This window comes from Marmota monax, unplaced genomic scaffold (assembly GCF_021218885.2).
Source record: "Marmota monax isolate L192 unplaced genomic scaffold, Marmota_monax_Labrador192_F-V1.1 WCK01_AAM20220418_F8-fsc00081, whole genome shotgun sequence".
Taxonomy (NCBI): Eukaryota; Metazoa; Chordata; class Mammalia; order Rodentia; family Sciuridae; genus Marmota; species Marmota monax.
The window spans coordinates 8,845,369-8,863,847 of NW_026695234.1; the positions used below are offsets into that span (position 1 = coordinate 8,845,369).

At 37.1% G+C, this 18,479-nt stretch overlaps 1 protein-coding gene across 1 annotated transcript; it reads left to right on the top strand.

Moving 5' to 3' along the window:
• The first annotated feature begins 9,306 nt into the window (after positions 1-9,306).
• LOC124088901 (NXPE family member 1-like) lies at positions 9,307-17,956 on the top strand. The gene is made up of 5 exons (XM_058577121.1): positions 9,307-9,342; positions 9,672-10,405; positions 12,147-12,208; positions 16,373-16,585; positions 16,978-17,956. Exons 1-5 carry the CDS (start codon positions 9,307-9,309, stop codon positions 17,511-17,513), a joined length of 1,581 nt encoding a protein of 526 aa, XP_058433104.1. The 3' UTR covers positions 17,514-17,956.
• Positions 17,957-18,479: the final 523 nt, after the last annotated feature.

Genomic DNA, 18,479 nt, shown 5'->3' on the forward strand with positions numbered 1-18,479 from the left:
ATAACAGCAGAATGCATTTTGTTTCATTGTACACAAATGGAGCACCACTATTCATTTCTCGGGTTGGACACAATGCAGAGTCACACCATTTGTAATCCTGACCCTTTTCACCTGATCACTTGAGCCACCAGCTTCAAAGGGGAAAGCAAGTTGCACTAACCCTCTGTATCTCTGACCTTAATCCCCTGGATACAAATCTGTAACTGTTTCAATCATGTTCTGCTAGGTACAGCCAATTCCTTGTAATGGCAACAGCCCAGACAGGGTGGCGATATTTACAGTGGTCTCCTGGGTTTCCCAGAGTAGCCAACTACAGCATGGCCATCTCAAGATGGCTCCGGTTTCTATTCTCAACTTTCAAGCAAGGATCACTGTCAAACCCCAATTCACTATGCAGCCTCTGCTTCAGCTAAATTCAGGCTACTTTTTGGTTATACAGGCTTTCCCATGTCTAATTTCTCCACTGTGTTTCTTTCTCTTTCTGTTACCCTTTTTCCTGTGGTTTTCTGGTCCAAATGTCACCACCAACTTGGCTCCAATATACTCTTTCTTTGTACAAATTACCTGAATTTCTGGGTCTGATTGTACAATATTGAATTTTAGTAATTCCCTCTCCCATCTCACTGAGAAGCGGTATTCCTATTGTTTGAATCCCAATCCATGGAACAAATGGAACGTGCAGCCTCCCTCTAATCTGCCATCTTTGATCTCCCAGATGACAAAATATTGTAACGGAACTAACGGACTTTCAGAGTCCTTAGAGTGAGGGTGTGTTTACAAATCTGATCTCCCAGATAAAAAGAAAATAGAATATATTCTTGCAGCCTTTGCCAATTTCCATGATGAAAATTTAGCCCTAATGGAAGACATTGGGAAAAGATTCACAAAATAGACTCTCAGTAGTCAACATAATTAAGGCCTAGTATTACCTCTACCAGTAAGAATTTCCAAGTAGAAAGTTATTGAAGACACTTGCATATGTAGAGTTAAAGCTAGGGAGTAGAATTTAAGTGAGACTTTGATTTAGAAATAAATGAGGTTATATGTCCGTAAGGCACAAAGTAGTACTGTGACTTATGATTTCTCTGTTTTAGTCAAAAGTGGTCTGCATTAGGGTTTCCAAACAGAGAACAAAGGCAAAATGAGTTAGTATCATGTTAGAAACCTTTTTGTTGCTGTGACAAAATACCAGGTGGTAAATGCCTTTAATCTCAGCCACTCAGAAGGCTCAGGCAGGAGGATTGTGAATCCAGTCTAATCTTAGCAACTTAACAGGACCCTGTCTCAATAATAATAATAATAATAATAATACACCTACTGTTGGGTTCAATCCCCAGTACAACACTGAAATAATAATAATAATAATAATAATAATAATAATAATAATAAGGAGAAGAAGGAGAAGAAGGAGGAGGAAGGGGTAAAATAACTCAAAGGAGGAAAGATTTTATTTTGGCACACAGTTTCAGAAGTTTCATTCCAGAGCCATTTGGTGCCATCTCTTTGAACTTCTGTTGAAACAACATCATGGTGGGGAGCTCATGGTAAAGAAAATACTGCTCACTTCATGGTGGCTATAAAGTACAAAGAGAGGATGGGTCCAGAGACAAACTCTACCCTTCAAAAACATGCCCTTGGTGACCCTTCAAATGGGGCTGTAACTCCAGAAGTTTCCATCACCAACCAGGGACCAAATCTTCAACACATAAGACTTGGGGGATATAACAGACCCAAAATATAACGGATATGGAGGATATAATAAAACACTAAAACCTGGCAATCTTTAAAATACCAGGCATTGAACCCAAGAGCACTTAAACAATGAGCCACATCCCCAGTCCTTGTATTTTACTTAGAGACAGGGTCTCACTGAGTTGCTTAGGTCCTTGCTAAGTTGCTGAAACTGGCTCTGAACTGGGATCCTCCTGCCTCAGCCTCATGAGCCCCTGGGATTACAGGCATGAGCCACTGTGCCCAGCAGTAAAATACCTTATTATAAAGCAGCACTCTGGCCACTCTCAAAGTAGCCTGCCCTGGCCAGCTAGTACTGAATCAGTGGAAATGTTAGATCACAGATACACACAACAGAATGGGATGGTTGTCAGGACTAATATTTGTTGGGCACATATCAACAATCTAAGGTGGATGGATTCAGTCTGAGGTGATTCTCCTCTTGGATAATGTGATCTCCTCTGGAATGTTCAGCAGCCTCATGAAGTAAATGACAAAGAGAATATAAAATAAACCAGTGCAGCATGTATTATAATAAAGGTATGCACAATAGACTAGCATAAAGGAATAGGTTATTATTTAAAACTACTGAGGAAAGATCAGTCTGCACGAAAGCACAGACACAATCAATGAATAGAAATTCTCTAGCTTTTCCAAAGAGGGAATTGGAGGGGAATGATGCAGGGATGGAAGAGGAGATGAGAAATTCAGACAGCAGACTATGTCTGAATTGGCAATGACTGAATAGGCAATGACTCAGAACATGGAGGATAAAGCTTATTCAGAGACCAACAAGAAACTAGTGTTTTAACCAACGTATTCTAATTCTCAGGAATGCTTATGTAAATCATTTTGTTGATTCACTTTACCTTCAGTATACTCCATAGTACTGACACATATTGAGTAGGTACTCAGTGACTATTAAATAAGTGAATGAACAGAATAAGTTTACAAACCTAGGAAAATAAAGAGCCTAAGATGCATCAAAGTGCAAAGGTAATCATGCTTCTTTTTTTCCCAGTACTGTTGAAATATCCATATGAACTACTTCCTAGATACATAAAAATAAATCATACCAGTCATTGAAACTCACACACTATGAAATTCACTTAGAAGTCATAAAACCTGGATGAGGTTCAGAATGCGGGGGCTACCCACAGTAGCCCTTTGACACTGATATTGTATTATATTGTATTGAAAAAGCTATTTGAACATTCTGAGAATATATGAAATTCCACTAGATGGAAGTTTAAGTGGCTCTGAAAAGCATGATTCTGCTTTCAAATTTTTCATTTAACAAATATTATGTTTTTCTGTCACTGTGCTAGGCACTGTGCACACAACACTGAGGCAGACACTGCTCTACTTCTTTAGTAACTGACAGTCATTGATGATCAGAAAGTAATCAAAATATTGCAGTACAGTGAGTGACACAGACTGGAGGTTGCCCCATTCTGTTCCCTTCTCCTGTGTTCATTCATTTCATCCCAACACTCACCTGGACCTAGAACTTACAATTGCCCCCATACCATGCTTCAGTATTTAGGAGCCCCACTTCAATCATAAAACAATCATTTATTATGAATCATGACTGTGCACTGCATCTTGCTTAAACAATTTCTCCTTGGATCCCCCAAAGTTAACCAGCTCTAAACTCACCATTTGTTCTCTCGCATCCACTGTGTGTGGAATGTATCTGTTTTCCTTCTGCAATAACCAGACTTAAAAGGACCTTTTTGAATTCCACTAAGTGAATTTCACACACACAAAAAAATGGACATCACTGGGAATTTGGTAGGAAACAGAGAGGGATGTCTTTACATTGGGGCCCCAATGTAATAACTGTTAAAAGTATTCAATCTTATTTCTGTTTCCATGACCATTTTACCATGGACATGGTGGGGAGGAGTCTCTCTCTCTCTCTCTCTCTCTCTCTCTCTCTCTCTCTCTCTCTCTCTCTCTCTCTCTCTTCCTGTCTCCCTGTTTCCCATCTTCTCCTCCTCACTACCTCTTCTTATCTCTTTATTTTTCCTCATGTACTACATAATCTTGTTGAATCACCTCTTTTCTTTTACACAGAAAATTTAGTCCAATAGGAGTTTCCACTTTCAAATTTCATACTCAGTGTTCAGCAAAAGTTACCTGTCATGCTTATCTGGTCAGTTAAAAGGACCAACTGCCTTTAAAGGTGTTTTATAGATCATATTTTGTAACAAAAACCTACTCTTATGGTCCTCAGCTATCCCAAGTCTTTCCCCAATAATAGATTAATGAATCAAATTTTCTGCTTTTCCTTTTAATGGTGTTCTGTGGATGTGGTAAGTGCTACAACTGAGAAACTGCACAGTGCAATGAGAGAATATAAGAGGGACATCTGTCTCCCATTTCAGGGTCATGGAAGAAGGAAGCAACAATCCTAAATAAAACTTGAATAAAGAGCAGCCAACAGATGGGCAAGGAGTTGGTGCTATGGGCTGGTAGTTAAGAGAGAGAAAGAAAGTGGTCAGCAAGGAGAAACAAAGACTCAGGGGAAAAATCGCAGGTGAAAAATAAAACAATGTGTATAGAGGGACTCGCTTTTTGTATGATTCTGTCTTGCATTGTCTTTCCTAGGACTCTCGTCATGTTCTCAAATGCAGTGCTTCAGAAAATACTGCTGGTGTTGACATCTCTTTTAGTCATTGCCTGGATAACTTCTATAATTTCTCAAAACTCCACAAAGGTATGAACAATTTTCTCCAGTTTGGTTTGAAACCTCCATCTGTAACTCTGTCAACTGAGAACCTGTAAATCAGTCCTTGCTCTTCCCTCCACTCCAACTCTGCTCTCTTCTCTCCTTCTCTACCTCATTTCAGAGGGACATTGTCTGCATTTTCTTTCTCCATTTTCCATTCATCCTCAATCCAGTCCAATCAGATTCTACCTCATACATGCCCCAAAATGGTTCTTGTGAAGGCCACTAGCTTCCCCGTGATTCTGAGTACTTGTCACCAAATCAGGTGCATATATTTCTTCCAGTTTGCTATTTTTCTTTTTATTTTGTCTATGATTTATTTTTCATGCAAAAGTTATTTTTTAGTAAAACAGTTTCCTTTGTTGTTTTTGGTATTTTTTTTCTTTTTTTGGTTCTGGGGATTGAACCCAGGGGCACTTAACCACTGAGGCACATCCCCAGCCATTTTTAGTATGTTATTTAGAGACAGGGTCTAGCTGAGTTACTTAGGGCCTCATTAAGTTGCTGAGGCTTGATTTGAATTTGCAATCCTCCTGCCTCAGCCTCCTCAGCTGCTGAGGTTACAGTTATGCATCACTGTGCCTGGCTGTGTCTGGTAAATTTTAGTCAGAAGATTTCCTACTACAAGCTTATATTCGAATCTACCCATGTTTTCTTATATTTTTATTTTGCATGATTCTATTGTTTGTTTCTAAACATATGATTCACTTCAAGTTTGCTGTGAAATTGTATGTGATATTGACCTAATTTTATTCTTCCTTATGGCTATCAAGTTATTTTATTCCTCTTAGTAAAATTAAATTTAACCCCCCCTCGATTGGGTGCAGCCTCTATAATATACTAAATTTCTGTATGTAATAAGGTCTATTTTGATTCTTTATTCTGTTCCAGTTTTTATTCATATCCCAATTCTACTCTATTGTACTTAGACTTTAGAAGTAAACATTACTATCTAATAGGGCCCACCTTAGCACACACATCATCCCTGATATCTATTTCCCCATATTTTTCTGGCTATTCTTTCTTACTTATTCTTTCAAGTAAACTTTCTAATTGACCTTTCTGATCCAGAAAATACTCAGGATATTTTTATTCCATTGAATACATAAATTAACTTTACAAGAAATAATAGCTTCATGATGTTTTCTATCTAATAACATAGTTCCCCTTCCAGTTGCTCAGTTTGTTTCCTGAGCCAGGCACTGTGGCACACACCTGTAATCACAGTGGCTGGGAAGGCTGAGTCAGTAGGATTGTGAGTTCAAAGCCAGCCTCAGCAAAAAACAAGGTGCTAAGCAACCTAGTGAGACCCTATCTCTAAATAAAATACAAAATAGGGCTGATATGTGGCTCGGTAGTCAAGTGCCCCTGAGTTCAATCCCCATTACCAAAAAAAAATTATTTTATATACATATATATATTATATATTTTTTCTCGTATAATTTCCTCATGTAAATATTGGACACATGTGAAATATATAACTGAATATCTCAGTGTCATTTGGCAACCATATACCAGACCATTTGTTTCATTTGACCCTATCTGTAGTTGTGTCTGCACATGTGAAAGCTACTGATTTTTATACATTAAATGTATTACCTAACTTTTTGCTCAGTCTTTCTATTGTCTGTAGCCATTCTTCCATTTCTACTTTGAGGTTTTCCATAAAAATATCCCCTGCATCTGAAAAGAAAGACTATTTTACCTCCTTTTTCCCAGTTCCAATGACTTATTTGCTTTCCCTTGCCAAGTAACATTTAGCGAATTCCTCCAGCCCAATATTAAATAGTAGTAGAATGTGGACAATTTACTTGTCTCATGCCTCATTTGGTGGCAAAGCCTCTCCTGTTACCTTTTAAGTAAAATATTAATAGAATATCTTATGGGTGGAATATGTAAATTTATTTTTGTTGAGTGTTTTATAACAAAATTGTGCTAAGTTATTTGTAGTAATATCCTTTTGCTCCAGTTACTACTATAAGGCAATTAATAAGCAAATACTACTTTTCACCTCTCTTTCTACTGTTCAGCTATTTTCATGGTGGTATTGCCTCTATAATCTCAGAGTACAGAGCCATTGCATAAATATTCTATTCCTTGTAAGCATCAATTAGAATTATTCCTGTAAGCTAATAGATATTTAGTTCTTACCACAAACACATATATCAAACTTTACAGTTATTCTCATTGCTTAAAGTTCAGTCTGATTTAATAGGTTCTTTAGAAGGATTCAGAAAAAAATAGTATCCTATAGTTCAAAAAATTTGTCTTTGATAATTATCACAAAGGTCAATTTGTCTAATTTTATTTTAAAATTCCTGCCTCATGTTTCTTTCTTTGCATTCCTTAAATATTTTACTCCAGTGAATTTTAGCTTAAAATTAATGAGTAAAGAAAATAAAAATTTAAGAAAAAACACAAATAACTATAAAGTGGTATGCTAAACAAGGAAAAATCTACAAAATAAAATAAAATCATCATACATTTGGATGAACCTAGCAAAATACCCACACATTAAAATTAGAACATTCAGAGTTACAAGCTAAACTTGATATGTCACAGAGATAGTAGGTAATTTATTATACCTAGTTCAGAAACTTATAAATCAGACTCCAAAATTAGTAAATATCTATAAGGTCGGAAAACAATAAAAAAAATGATCTAACACAAACCCATACGGGAAGGGAGGTAGTTTAAATAGTGAATTAAAAGGTATATTTTTATTTAGATATTGTTTGGTTCTGTTGTAAAATTCATTTGTTTCTTTAAAATAGTTTCTCCGTATTGCTGATATTTCCTATCTTTCCATCCATTACCTCATTTAGCAGTTATAATACCAATTTCAAAGACCTTGTCTGATAATTCTAATATATTTTCTCCATGTTTGTTTCCATCAGTTGTCTCCTCCTTTGAGAAATAGTGCATGTTTCTGCTTCCTTCTATGCTGAATAAAATTTAATTGTATACTAAAACTTTAACTGTTATATTGTGGGACTGTAAATTCTGTTTTACTCCTTAGGAGTGTATTAATATTTTTGAAGTGGCCAATGATTAACTTAATTCAAATTGAACTGCAAACTATCTCATCTGTGATTAAAAGTGATTCAAACCTTAATTAATGAGTTATTTATATGATCAAAGTTGACATTAGGGTTGTTTATACTATACCATGTCAAGATGAAGAAAATTCTGGTTGAATCTTGGTTTGGATGTCATTGGAGTTTGGACACTTAGCAGATGCCCATCAGACTTTGGCTGTGGATCTTTCCTGTGTTGCAGGGGTGCAGGAGCCACTTCCCTAGTTGCTATGAAATTCCCACCAGCAGCTTCTGCTTTGTCAGCACACACACACACCCCTCTAAACTATCTTGTATTTACATATATTTATATAAATATGCATCTGAGGAGAAAAAGACAATTTAAAGGCCATGTTGATGAGTGAAAACTTTCACTTTTCCTATATTGCTGTTATCAAGTTTTAGTGTAAGGTGTTTCCTCATTATATAAGTTAATAATATTTGTACTCACAAATAAAAATTGTTCAGCCTGTGAATTTAGGAGGTGGGCAAAATGGAAAAAAATGTTTTCATCATCTTTATATTGTTATTAGTATTATATATACTGTATAGTTATTTTCTATCCCCCTTCTCTATTCGTAGTGTGTGTACTAAGATTTATGCTTTCATAAAACACAGACATACAAGAAAGGATTCTTATTTAAATTTCATATATTTGCATCTCTCACTATTTCTTTTTTTTAAAGAAAGAGAGAGAAGAGAGAGTTTTTTAATATTTATTTTTCAGTTTTCACTGGACACAACATCTTTATTTTTATTTTTATATGGGGCTGAGGATCAAACCCAGCGCTCCACGCATGCCAGGCAAGTGCGTTACCGCTTGAACCACATCCCCAGCCCTCTCACTATTTCTTACTTGGCTTAACTAAAGGTTTCTCAGTTCTCTAAGTTTTCCCAAAGATTGCACTTAGATTTTCTTCATCTATTTTTTAGTTATATCTCATTTCTTGGTTTCCAGTCTCTTTTGGTTTACTATGCCACTGTGATACCAACCACCAGGGTTTTACTGATTGAGGGTGGGCCACAGAGTATTCAGGAAAGGATTTTTTGTACTCCTGAGATTTGAGAGCTACATATGTTCTTACATGTGAGGCAGTTGACAATCACTGATCTATAACCAGTGTTCTCAAGCTTATCTGAACACAGGATGTCTGTGAAGTGTTTGAAAACCGCATACTTCAGGATTGCAATTTAGTGACTATGGTTCAGTTGACCTGGACTGCAGCCTCAGAATCCATGTTTTGAGAAAAGCTTGGCATTTGCTTCTGATTATCAACAACATTCAGAAACCACTGAATTTGAGCACCTCTAGAACACTGTACAGTGACAACTAAGGTTGTTGGGATTTCTAAATAAGAAGTTAACAGGTGTTTAGGTTGTTTGGAGAAAAGAAGAAGGTAGCCACCAATGCAGAAATTGGAGAAAGTGTTAGTAAAATGCAAGATGTACAAAAAAGGAAGGTCATCTCCTAAAAAGAAAAGCAGTTAGTCTTGTCAAAATAGAGTGCACAGGACAAAGTGCAGAACTAGGCTGGAAAGACAGACCAGAGCATAAAGCCCTGTTAAAATTGGATTTTATCCCAAGAATCATGAAAAGACATTAAAGGGATTTAAGGAGTAGAGTTTTGCTTTCAAAGGGCTGATAAACTACAAGGGGGAAAACTGAAGGGAGAGAAAACAGGACTGTCCTCATGAAGCCTGAGAACCACTTCCCAGTAGAGGAGGAAACTACAATCCAGGAGAAAAAATGGTGGCAGCTAGAACCATGATAAGCTGGGGAGGAAAAGATGGTTACACATGGGTAAAAGTATACTGAGGAGGAACTAAGAAATGAGCTATTGGGAGTAGGGTGTATCTGAAAAGGAAGAACAAGCGAACCAGCATCATCTTCTTACTCATATGTATTATTTGAGATATAAATCTAATATTGAGTATGTTAATTTATAATTGCTCAGACATTCTCCAAAATATTGATGTAAAAATATGATTTTTTAATTTATGCAGAATTGTCAGAAATTTTAAATGATATGGATGATAATAGGTGAACTCAAATTCATTATAAGTAAAATTTTAAAAAAATTACTGGGAACAGGTTTATTGAATAGTATGTCCTGTTTGTTATCATTTCAGCTTTGGTCTGCTATAAATGTACCCATCAGCTTTTATCACTGGAACATCTCCACAAACTGTTCATGTTCTGAAATAAAAATGAGCCCTGTAAACACACCAACAGAAACTGAGCTGAGAATAAGGAAGATTCTGAAAACACTAAACCAGCTGATCCCACCCAGACCCTTCACCCATGAGGACACCACCACCAGTGCCACACACAGCACAGTCACCCTCCTCAACCCTAGAAACACATACTGCAGGGGGGACCAGCTAGACATCCTGCTGGAGGCCAGGGACCACCTGGGACACAGAAAGGAATATGGAGGGGACTTTTTGAGGGCCAGGATGTCCTCCCCAGGCCTGAAGGCAGGCGCCTCAGGAAAGGTGACAGACTTCAACAATGGCACCTACCTTGTCAGCTTCACTCTGTTCTGGGAGGGTCAGGTCTCCCTGTCTCTCCTGCTTATCCACCCCAGTGAAGGGGTGTCGGCTCTCTGGAGGGCAAGGAACCAAGGCTATGATAAAATTATTTTCAAAGGTAAATTTGTTAATGGCACCTCCCAAGTCTTCACTGAATGTGGCCTGACCCTAAACTCTAGCTCTGAACTGTGCACCTACCTGTATGGGATAGACCAGGAAGCCTTCTACTGCAAGAAGCCTCAACACATGCCCTGTGAGGCCCTGACCTATATGTCCTCCAGGAACCGAGAAATTTCTTATCTTTCAGTCAAGGAAAAAAGCCTTTTCCATAAGTGAGTATAATTTTTAATACAATAAGAGCTATTGGGATTAGGGTCATACATAGCTGTCTCAATATTGATCCTCTCAGATACTTCCTCCACTCAAAGTTATAGTCATATATGTGATGTGATATTTTCATGGCATCCCTGTTTATGAATCAACACCATAGTTTGCATTTTGATTGATACAGTCACAAAAGATGGTTACACAGAAAGAATTCAATAATATACATGCATTTACATCTCTGTATTAATAAGGATTGTTACTATAGATATACATTTTACAAAATACACTCTGTGGAAAACTATTTTGCTATGTGTTCATAGATGTTCCACATTGGGGAAAAAAGATTCCTTGTAAATATATAAAAAAAAAAGTCATGCTACTTTACCTTCCATATTGTATCCCACAGATTCTGCCTCTTAAATGTCTTTATTGTTCATTCCTCTCCATGCCCAGTGCTGCTATCCAAGTAGAGATCACTACTACCTCATTTGCATGACTGAAATGGGTTCCCACCTGGTCTCCCTTCCATCACCCATCATACCCTCCTTACACTGCAGCCTGAGCAACTTTTCTAAAAGGCCATCTCCTAAGGTGCATGGGCTCTTTCTTGTCCAGGGAGGAGATCCACAGAACAGGGTAGAGGAGAGTGCGGCTATCCTGGTCTATAGTGCATGGCTTACTTCTGAACAAATAAAAGCACAGTTGGTTTTCTTTTCTTCCTTTTTGTCTCCAATGTGCAACTCACCACATCTCTTCCTCCCCATTAACCATCCTGATGGCTGAACCCCACTCAGGATCACTTACCATTTCATGGGATTGGATCTAAAGAGACATCCATAGCATAGAACAGGGTACAACTTATATCTGTTGTATATATGTTGTATTAGGCACCTGAGTCTTCATTGTTCCCTTGACCCCTTCCTGCCTGCCTCCATTTACACACAGTTATACACAGGAGATAAGCAGTAGGGCTGAAAGTAGGAAGATTCTGGTAGGCTTTCATCAAGTGGAGGAAAGAATCAGTGTACAAATAGAGTGTGCATTTATTTATTCATGCATCAGGTTGAACATTACTTTCTGCCAGTCACATTGATGGATATTTAGGGTACAACAGTGCATACATATGAATACATTACCTTTCTTCACATGATCCTCATGAAGCACATATTGCAGGACAAACTGAAGGTAAAAGCAGGAAACATGCTTAAGGAGGAAAACAGGGGCTCTGTGATGAGGGGTCTTGGTGCCATGACAAGGAGCCTGGACTCCTTAGGTAAGTGATGCAAACCCAGTCAAGGGCTTTAAACAATAACGCAGTTGCATTTGCCATTGGAAACTGTGCTCTGGAGGGTGTGTTAAAGAAATTAGGTGGGATAAAACTTAGGTTGGCCAACTAGAGGCTCACAATAAGTCAATAAAAATATTTTGTAAACTTGAATGGGTGATATGGAAGAGGATAAAGAACTTGCAGATTTGATACACATTATGAATCTAAGATTCTAGGACATACTATTGCATATCGCAGATGAGAAGAGCTGCCCCAGACTTCAGATACTCTCCACAAGATAGAAAGACTTCCAAAACCTAATTTACTTATAATACCCAGTATTCTCAAAATTTATAATAAAAATAATAGTTTCAATTATTAAAAAATTAAAAATTATCCTTTACTTGCAAGGAGGTGATTTATGTGGCCTGCGCTGTGTGAAAACACAACAGGCTAATCTATGATCTTATTTTTTGAAGGTCCAAAGTGGGAGTTGAAATGATGAAAGACCTTAAAAATATTGATGTCTCCCATTGCAACAGTAAGTCTGCTTTTTTTCTGTGGTAGATGCATGTGTCATGTGTCTTATGCAGAGAAAAGTTATCAGTGTTAACTCTATTAGTTATAGATTTCCAGCAACATGATTCTTAGCAGGTGTCTGTGATCTCAGTCTTTTTGAACATTATAGAAGAAATCAACTCAAGGAAATTAGTTTAAACTTTGTTTATAGCAGATTTCTTCTTGACTTATCCTAAAGGAGAAAATCTTAGTATCCTACATTCATCTCCTAGAGTCTGAGGTGCTGTGCAGATGGGTACCCATGGCTTCAGAGCAGGAACACTCTGGCTTTGGTTTCCTCATCTCTGTTGACATAATTCCAGCTTTTAGTTAGTTCACTTAGCAATTTCATATGAAGTTTCTATCTTATTAATTGTTTCAACAGCAGATACAAAGCAACGTTACACGTGAAAGAATAATATTTATGCTTATTTATACCTTAGCTTTATTTTTTAAATTTTTTACACATTGATGGACTTTTCTTTTATTCATATATTTGTATGTGGTGCTTAGAATCGAACCCAGTGCCTCACACATGCTAGGCAAGTGCTCTACCACTAAGCCACAGCTCCAGCCCCTATACCTTAGCTTTAAATAATTATATATAAAGCCTGTGATTGGTAAACTTGAAAACTCATGATTTATTTCTTATATTTATTCATTTTTTCATACAAGGCATTTTGACTCAACTAAGTAAAATTAATACATAGTACGTTTATGATCTAAAAAAATTTAATCTGGGGCTGGGGTTGTGACTCAGCAGTACAGTGCTCACCTTGCCCGTGCGAGGTCCTGGATTTGATCCTCAGCACCACATAAAAATAAATAAATAAAATAAAGGTATTGTGTCCAACTACCACTAAAAAGTATTTTAAAAAATTTAATCTACCAACTCTGTGAAGAAAGCAAAACGCAGAAGGAGTTTATGTTAAAGTTCATATTTGAGTAAGCCCTGAAGAATATCTGTAGTCAGAGAATGAGGTAAAAGTGAAATCACATAAAGATCATGGTAGAATTGTCAGATGTAAGAAAATAATATAAAAACATCAGCTAATTTTGAGTACTTTCTAGTTGCCTATGTATTTATATATTGAGATAAAGAAAACTTTGAATCATACACTTAAAAAAGCCTTCCTGCTAGAAGTTATTTAATTGTCTTTCCTGGATTCTTTCACGTGGTAAGGTGTTTTTTTTTAATATTTTTTATTTGTCAATGGACCTTTATTTAATTAATTTATTTATGTATTGTATGTGGTGCTGAGGATCGAACCCCGTGCCTCACAATGCTAAGCCAGCAGTTTGCCACTGAGCCCCAGCCCCAGCCCCAGCCCCAGCCCCAGGTGTTTTTTTTTTTTTATCCATTCATGACCAAAATTATCTGGACCCTGTTGGGCCTAGAAAATAGGAAGAAGCCAAATTATGGAAATTCTCAAGGGCATGCTGTAGATTTCAGTGTTTATTTGGTAAACTTTTGAAAACTCCAGAGATCCACTGAGGAAGAGAGTGGTATGCTCCCCTTTATACTTCAAAAGGCAAATTCACAAGTGAACAAAATAAGTATGAACTACATAAAGAGAATTTAAATTGTTACTAAGGGACATAAAATAAAATTTATACATGGAAGAAAATATGATATTTCTGGATGGGATGAGTTCATATTTAAAGGATATCAATTTTCTCTGCATTAATTTCTTCTTGCTGCTACGACCAAGTGGCTTTTAATAAAATGAACATATTCTCTTAGTGTTATTCTTCCAACACCCAATATCAGTCTCACCAAGTGAGTCAAGATAGAGAAAACCTGTATTCTTTTCTGGAGGTCTATGGAAGAAGCTGTTTCTTTGCCTTTGGGGCTTCTAAAACATGCCCTCCTTATTTGTAACTAAAAAAATCAAAACAACAACAACAACAAATAAAACTAAGATCTTCCTTATCAAAACCACAACAATGAGTCAGTTACTCAGGTAACATGTTTCTGGCCTACCTTCTGCCTCCCTCTTTCAATTTAGAGGATCAATGAAATTAGACTGAACCCCTTCCCCTAGATAATCCAGGATTGTCCCCTCTCAGAGTCTATACACTTAGTCAATCTGGAAAATATTTCTGTCATACAAGGCAACATATTCACAGGATTGAGGAATTAGGACCTGAATATAATGGGGAGCCACAGTCTGCCTACTATAATCTCTAAACCAAAAGGTGAGCAAAATTAACCACAAAATATTGAGCCTATTCTAAAATAAAATTATGTAATAATCATAAGGAAATAAATTCTCTGGCATGTAAATATTATACAGGATACGCTTTTCAATAATAAGCTCAAAGGCTATCATCTTGAATATGCCAGTACATTACTGGGATGGGGAATACTTGGTAATTGTGGGTGTTGAGTTTTTAGGCTTATGATATTCAAGCATCCATGATGCAGTGTTATTGAGCTTCCTACAAGAGCAACTATGTCACAGTAAAATATCAACATGATTATAGGATTAGGAAAACTACCTTTGGCAAGAAAAATCACAAGATTTAATAGCTCTTCCAGTTTCATTTTCTAATTCTGCCACCAGCACCATTTTACCACTTTGTCCTCAAATTACAAATACATCTATCCGTTGATATTCATGGGGGGATGGGGGGGGTTGCCTGCAGGACCCACCAGGGACATCAAAATTGACACCAAGATGCTTACCCCTTATATATAATGGGATGATACATGGTATAAACTACAACATCTTCCCATATACTTTAAATCATCTCCAGAATACTTATATCACCCAATTCAACATCCATGCTATATAAATAGTTGCTATGCTATATTGTTTAGGGAAAAAAGGAGAGAAAAATCTGCATGTGTTTCGCAAGATAAAAAAAAAATTCCCAAATATTTTCCATCCATGGTGGGTTGAATCCATAGATACAGAACCCATGGATACAGTGGCTCAACTATATAGTACCAACATGTAAGGAAATACTATTTTGTGGACACAGGCAAACAGAGACTGCAATGCCTATGAGGAGCTAAAGAAGGAAGGTAAAGCAAAGACTGCTGGTAATCCCCAACTATCCATTCATTTCTCTCACTCCAGAAGAGAAACCATTAGTTTAGCTGAACCCCTGGCCACCTTTCCTTGTGGCTACTTATGGCCACATTACATTTTTTCTAGGAGTACAAATAGGAAAGGTATGGGAAATTTGTACGTAACACCTTTAAAGGCAAAACAGCTTGCCCTCCTCATCCATTTGGCTCCTTCTTACTGGCTGAACTATAAAAGGAAGTTCAGTGGTAATGTGCTGACCTAGCATGCAAAGGCTCAGGGTCCCATTCCACACACTGCAAAAAAAAAAAAAAAAAAATCAAAACAACAACCAATAAAACTAATGAGGCAATGGCTCAGCAGTGGTGCAGAAGCATAGAGCTTGGCAAGGAAGCATGATGTCAGACATCTGAGGACATTTGTTATAGCATGGCAGAGTTGGTGCTCTGCCACATGGGGTACCTTAGAAGACAAACCATTAGAGAGCCTGCCATTCTAGGAAAACAGGCTGCAATGGCTCAGAATATTGGTTTCTGTGGAATACTGCAAATCACCTTTAGCAAGGTCCTATTAAAAAAACAACAACATTAAGTCAAGGTAAATATTTTATACTATTGAAGGTTTCCAAATGTGTACATGTTATAATTTAAGCCTTTTTTTTAAACATGGCACACTTCACTGTTCCTTCATTGATGGAACAAATAAAAATGATTCAACAACAAAGACAACAGCTGGCAATCCAGTAACACAATTCAGAGTAGAGAACAGAAAAGTCACTATCATATCACAGGAATGGCAGAGAGAGAGAGAGAGAGAGAGAGAGAGAGAGAGAGAGAGAGAGAGAGAGAGAGAGAGAAGAAAGGACATCACAACTTAGCTAAGGAGCCCAGGTGGGAGAAAATGAATGGGAAGAGTCAGTATGACTCAAAATCTCTCAAAAGAATGAGTAGCAGAGCCTAAAACAAAGCCTGTGATAAAAAAAAATACCTCTAGTAAGACAGAAGACAAGACTGTAGGGAGAGAGAAAGAAATCAGGAAGGGAAGGACCAAGAAAGGACGCTGGTGTTTACACATGCCACTACCACCACTCACTACAGGATCTCTGCTCCCAGAGAGTGAAAAGAGCACAGAGAAATGCCAAATTGGAATGAAGATTCCTGTCCCTGGTGGATACACTTTACAAGGAAGGTGGATAACAACATTTTGTAACCAGATTCAACTAGATACAAATAACATCAATGGCTGCTTGAAAGGAAAAATCATTTACCTTCTGGGAGACTCCACAATATGTCAGTGGATCTACTACTTACCCAAAGTTGTAAAAAGTATGTACTTACTTTATATTCTTTTGGAAGTTCAGGCTGATCATAAAGTAGTTTCAGTGAGGTCTGTTCTCACTTGGGCTGGGTTTATTATTATTATTATTATTATTATTATTATTATTATTTCACTTAGCTTTCTAGAATGCAATCTTAATTTGAAATCTGTTTTATTACCTCTTTCATAAGAAATGTTGTTCCTCTTTATAAACTCCAATGAAAACTTCAGATTTTGTTTGACGTTTCACGCGTGTGAATTAGTAATTTATTCCAGATGTTAGAATGCTTTCGACAAAACTATATCAGGTGGATATTGTAAATGATATTGTGAATATTCTTTTAAAATGCACTGACATTACTTTTTAGTTAAAATCTGTTTTGTTTTGTTTTTTAATCAGCACTGAAGTTTTTTGATCTTCATGAAACTGGATCTTTTCCGAAGCGTTTGCTTCTGGATGCTGGAAGACATATTCAAATTCAATGGAAAAAACATGGCTTTCCTATTATCACTCATAATCTCTACTCTGTGACAGATGAAGCTTACATCCCTCGAGAAATTGACCTAATATCAGGGGATAAAAACACAGCCATTGTCATTACATTTGGCCACCACTTCAGACCCTTCCCCATTGACCTTTTCATTCGCAGGGCCATCAGTATTCGAAAAGCTATTGAACGACTATTCCTAAGAAACCCCGACACTAAAGTGATCATTAAGACAGAAAATATCAGGGAGATGCACGTAGAAACAGAGTGGTTTGGAGATTTCCATGGTTACATTCATTATCTTATCCTGAATGACATTTTCAAAGATCTCAATGTGGGTGTCATTGATGCCTGGGACATGACCATTGCATATGGCACCAATAATCTCCACCCACCTGATCATGTGATTCAAACTCAGATTAACATGTTCTTAAGCTACATTTGCTAAAGCATAAGTATAAAAAATTACTAAATACCAATTTTTACACCCCTTGTGTCGATGAAATTTTATTCATTTTAATTATTAAGAAAATCAAATTTAAAAGAATACCTATGGGATTATTTGTGGGACACTTACAGACAATAAGAATGGAGATGAGATGCAAATCCCAGAGTGTGAGATGTAAGGAATGATCATATCATGCCTGGAGCTTGTCTGTGTGTAAATAATAAATATTTTAGGCATGGTTGAGTATGATTTCTGTTACTCATGGCTGAACAGAGAGTAAAAGGGAATAAACATGTAATCGTCATGATGTTCTAAAACTGTCACCCTACTTTCTCTGTAAAGGTATAGAGAGTAAATATTTTGGAATCTGCAGACTATCCTGCCTCTTTCACAACTGCTCCACTCTGCACTGCAGTACAAAATCAGCCGCGGACAACATGTAAAGTGAGTGGGTTATATTTTAATAAAACTTTAAGAATGGACAAAGAAACTTGTTTCATATAATTGACACGTCAGGAAATAGTATTCTTCTTTTGATTCCCCCTCCACCCCAATTATTTAAACACTCAAAAAACATTTATAGATCACAGCTTCACCAAAAATGTAGTGGATATATTTAGCCCCTGGGCCTACTTTGATGGGGCCTGATTTAAAACAAACAAATTGGTAGAATTGATCAAAAATTCCTCCAAAGTTAAGGGAAAAACTAGTACAAACTAGAAATAGAAGAAAATTCCCATAAGTTGAGAAAATTGAATCTAATAGAAAACTATAAGCAACATCACTTTCTGAGTGAAACACAGCAAACATTCCTTACCAAGTCAGATAACAGAGCTGAGGACTTCTCACTAGCTCTATCTACCTGTGAACTGCAGTACTGTGGTGAGCCGCTTCTGCCGTTTCTGCAGATTATGGTCGCCATTACAAGATGACGCTGGCTCCGCTGTGGTCTGTGACAAACAACTC

Coding starts and splice junctions, on each gene's coding strand:
- LOC124088901 (XM_058577121.1), top strand. CDS start 9,307: ATGATAAGCTGGGGAGGAAAAGATGGTTACACATGG. Junction 9,343..9,671: donor GAAAAGATGGTTACACATGG/GTAAAAGTATAC, acceptor TTATCATTTCAG/CTTTGGTCTGCTATAAATGT. Junction 10,406..12,146: donor GAAAAAAGCCTTTTCCATAA/GTGAGTATAATT, acceptor TATTTTTTGAAG/GTCCAAAGTGGGAGTTGAAA.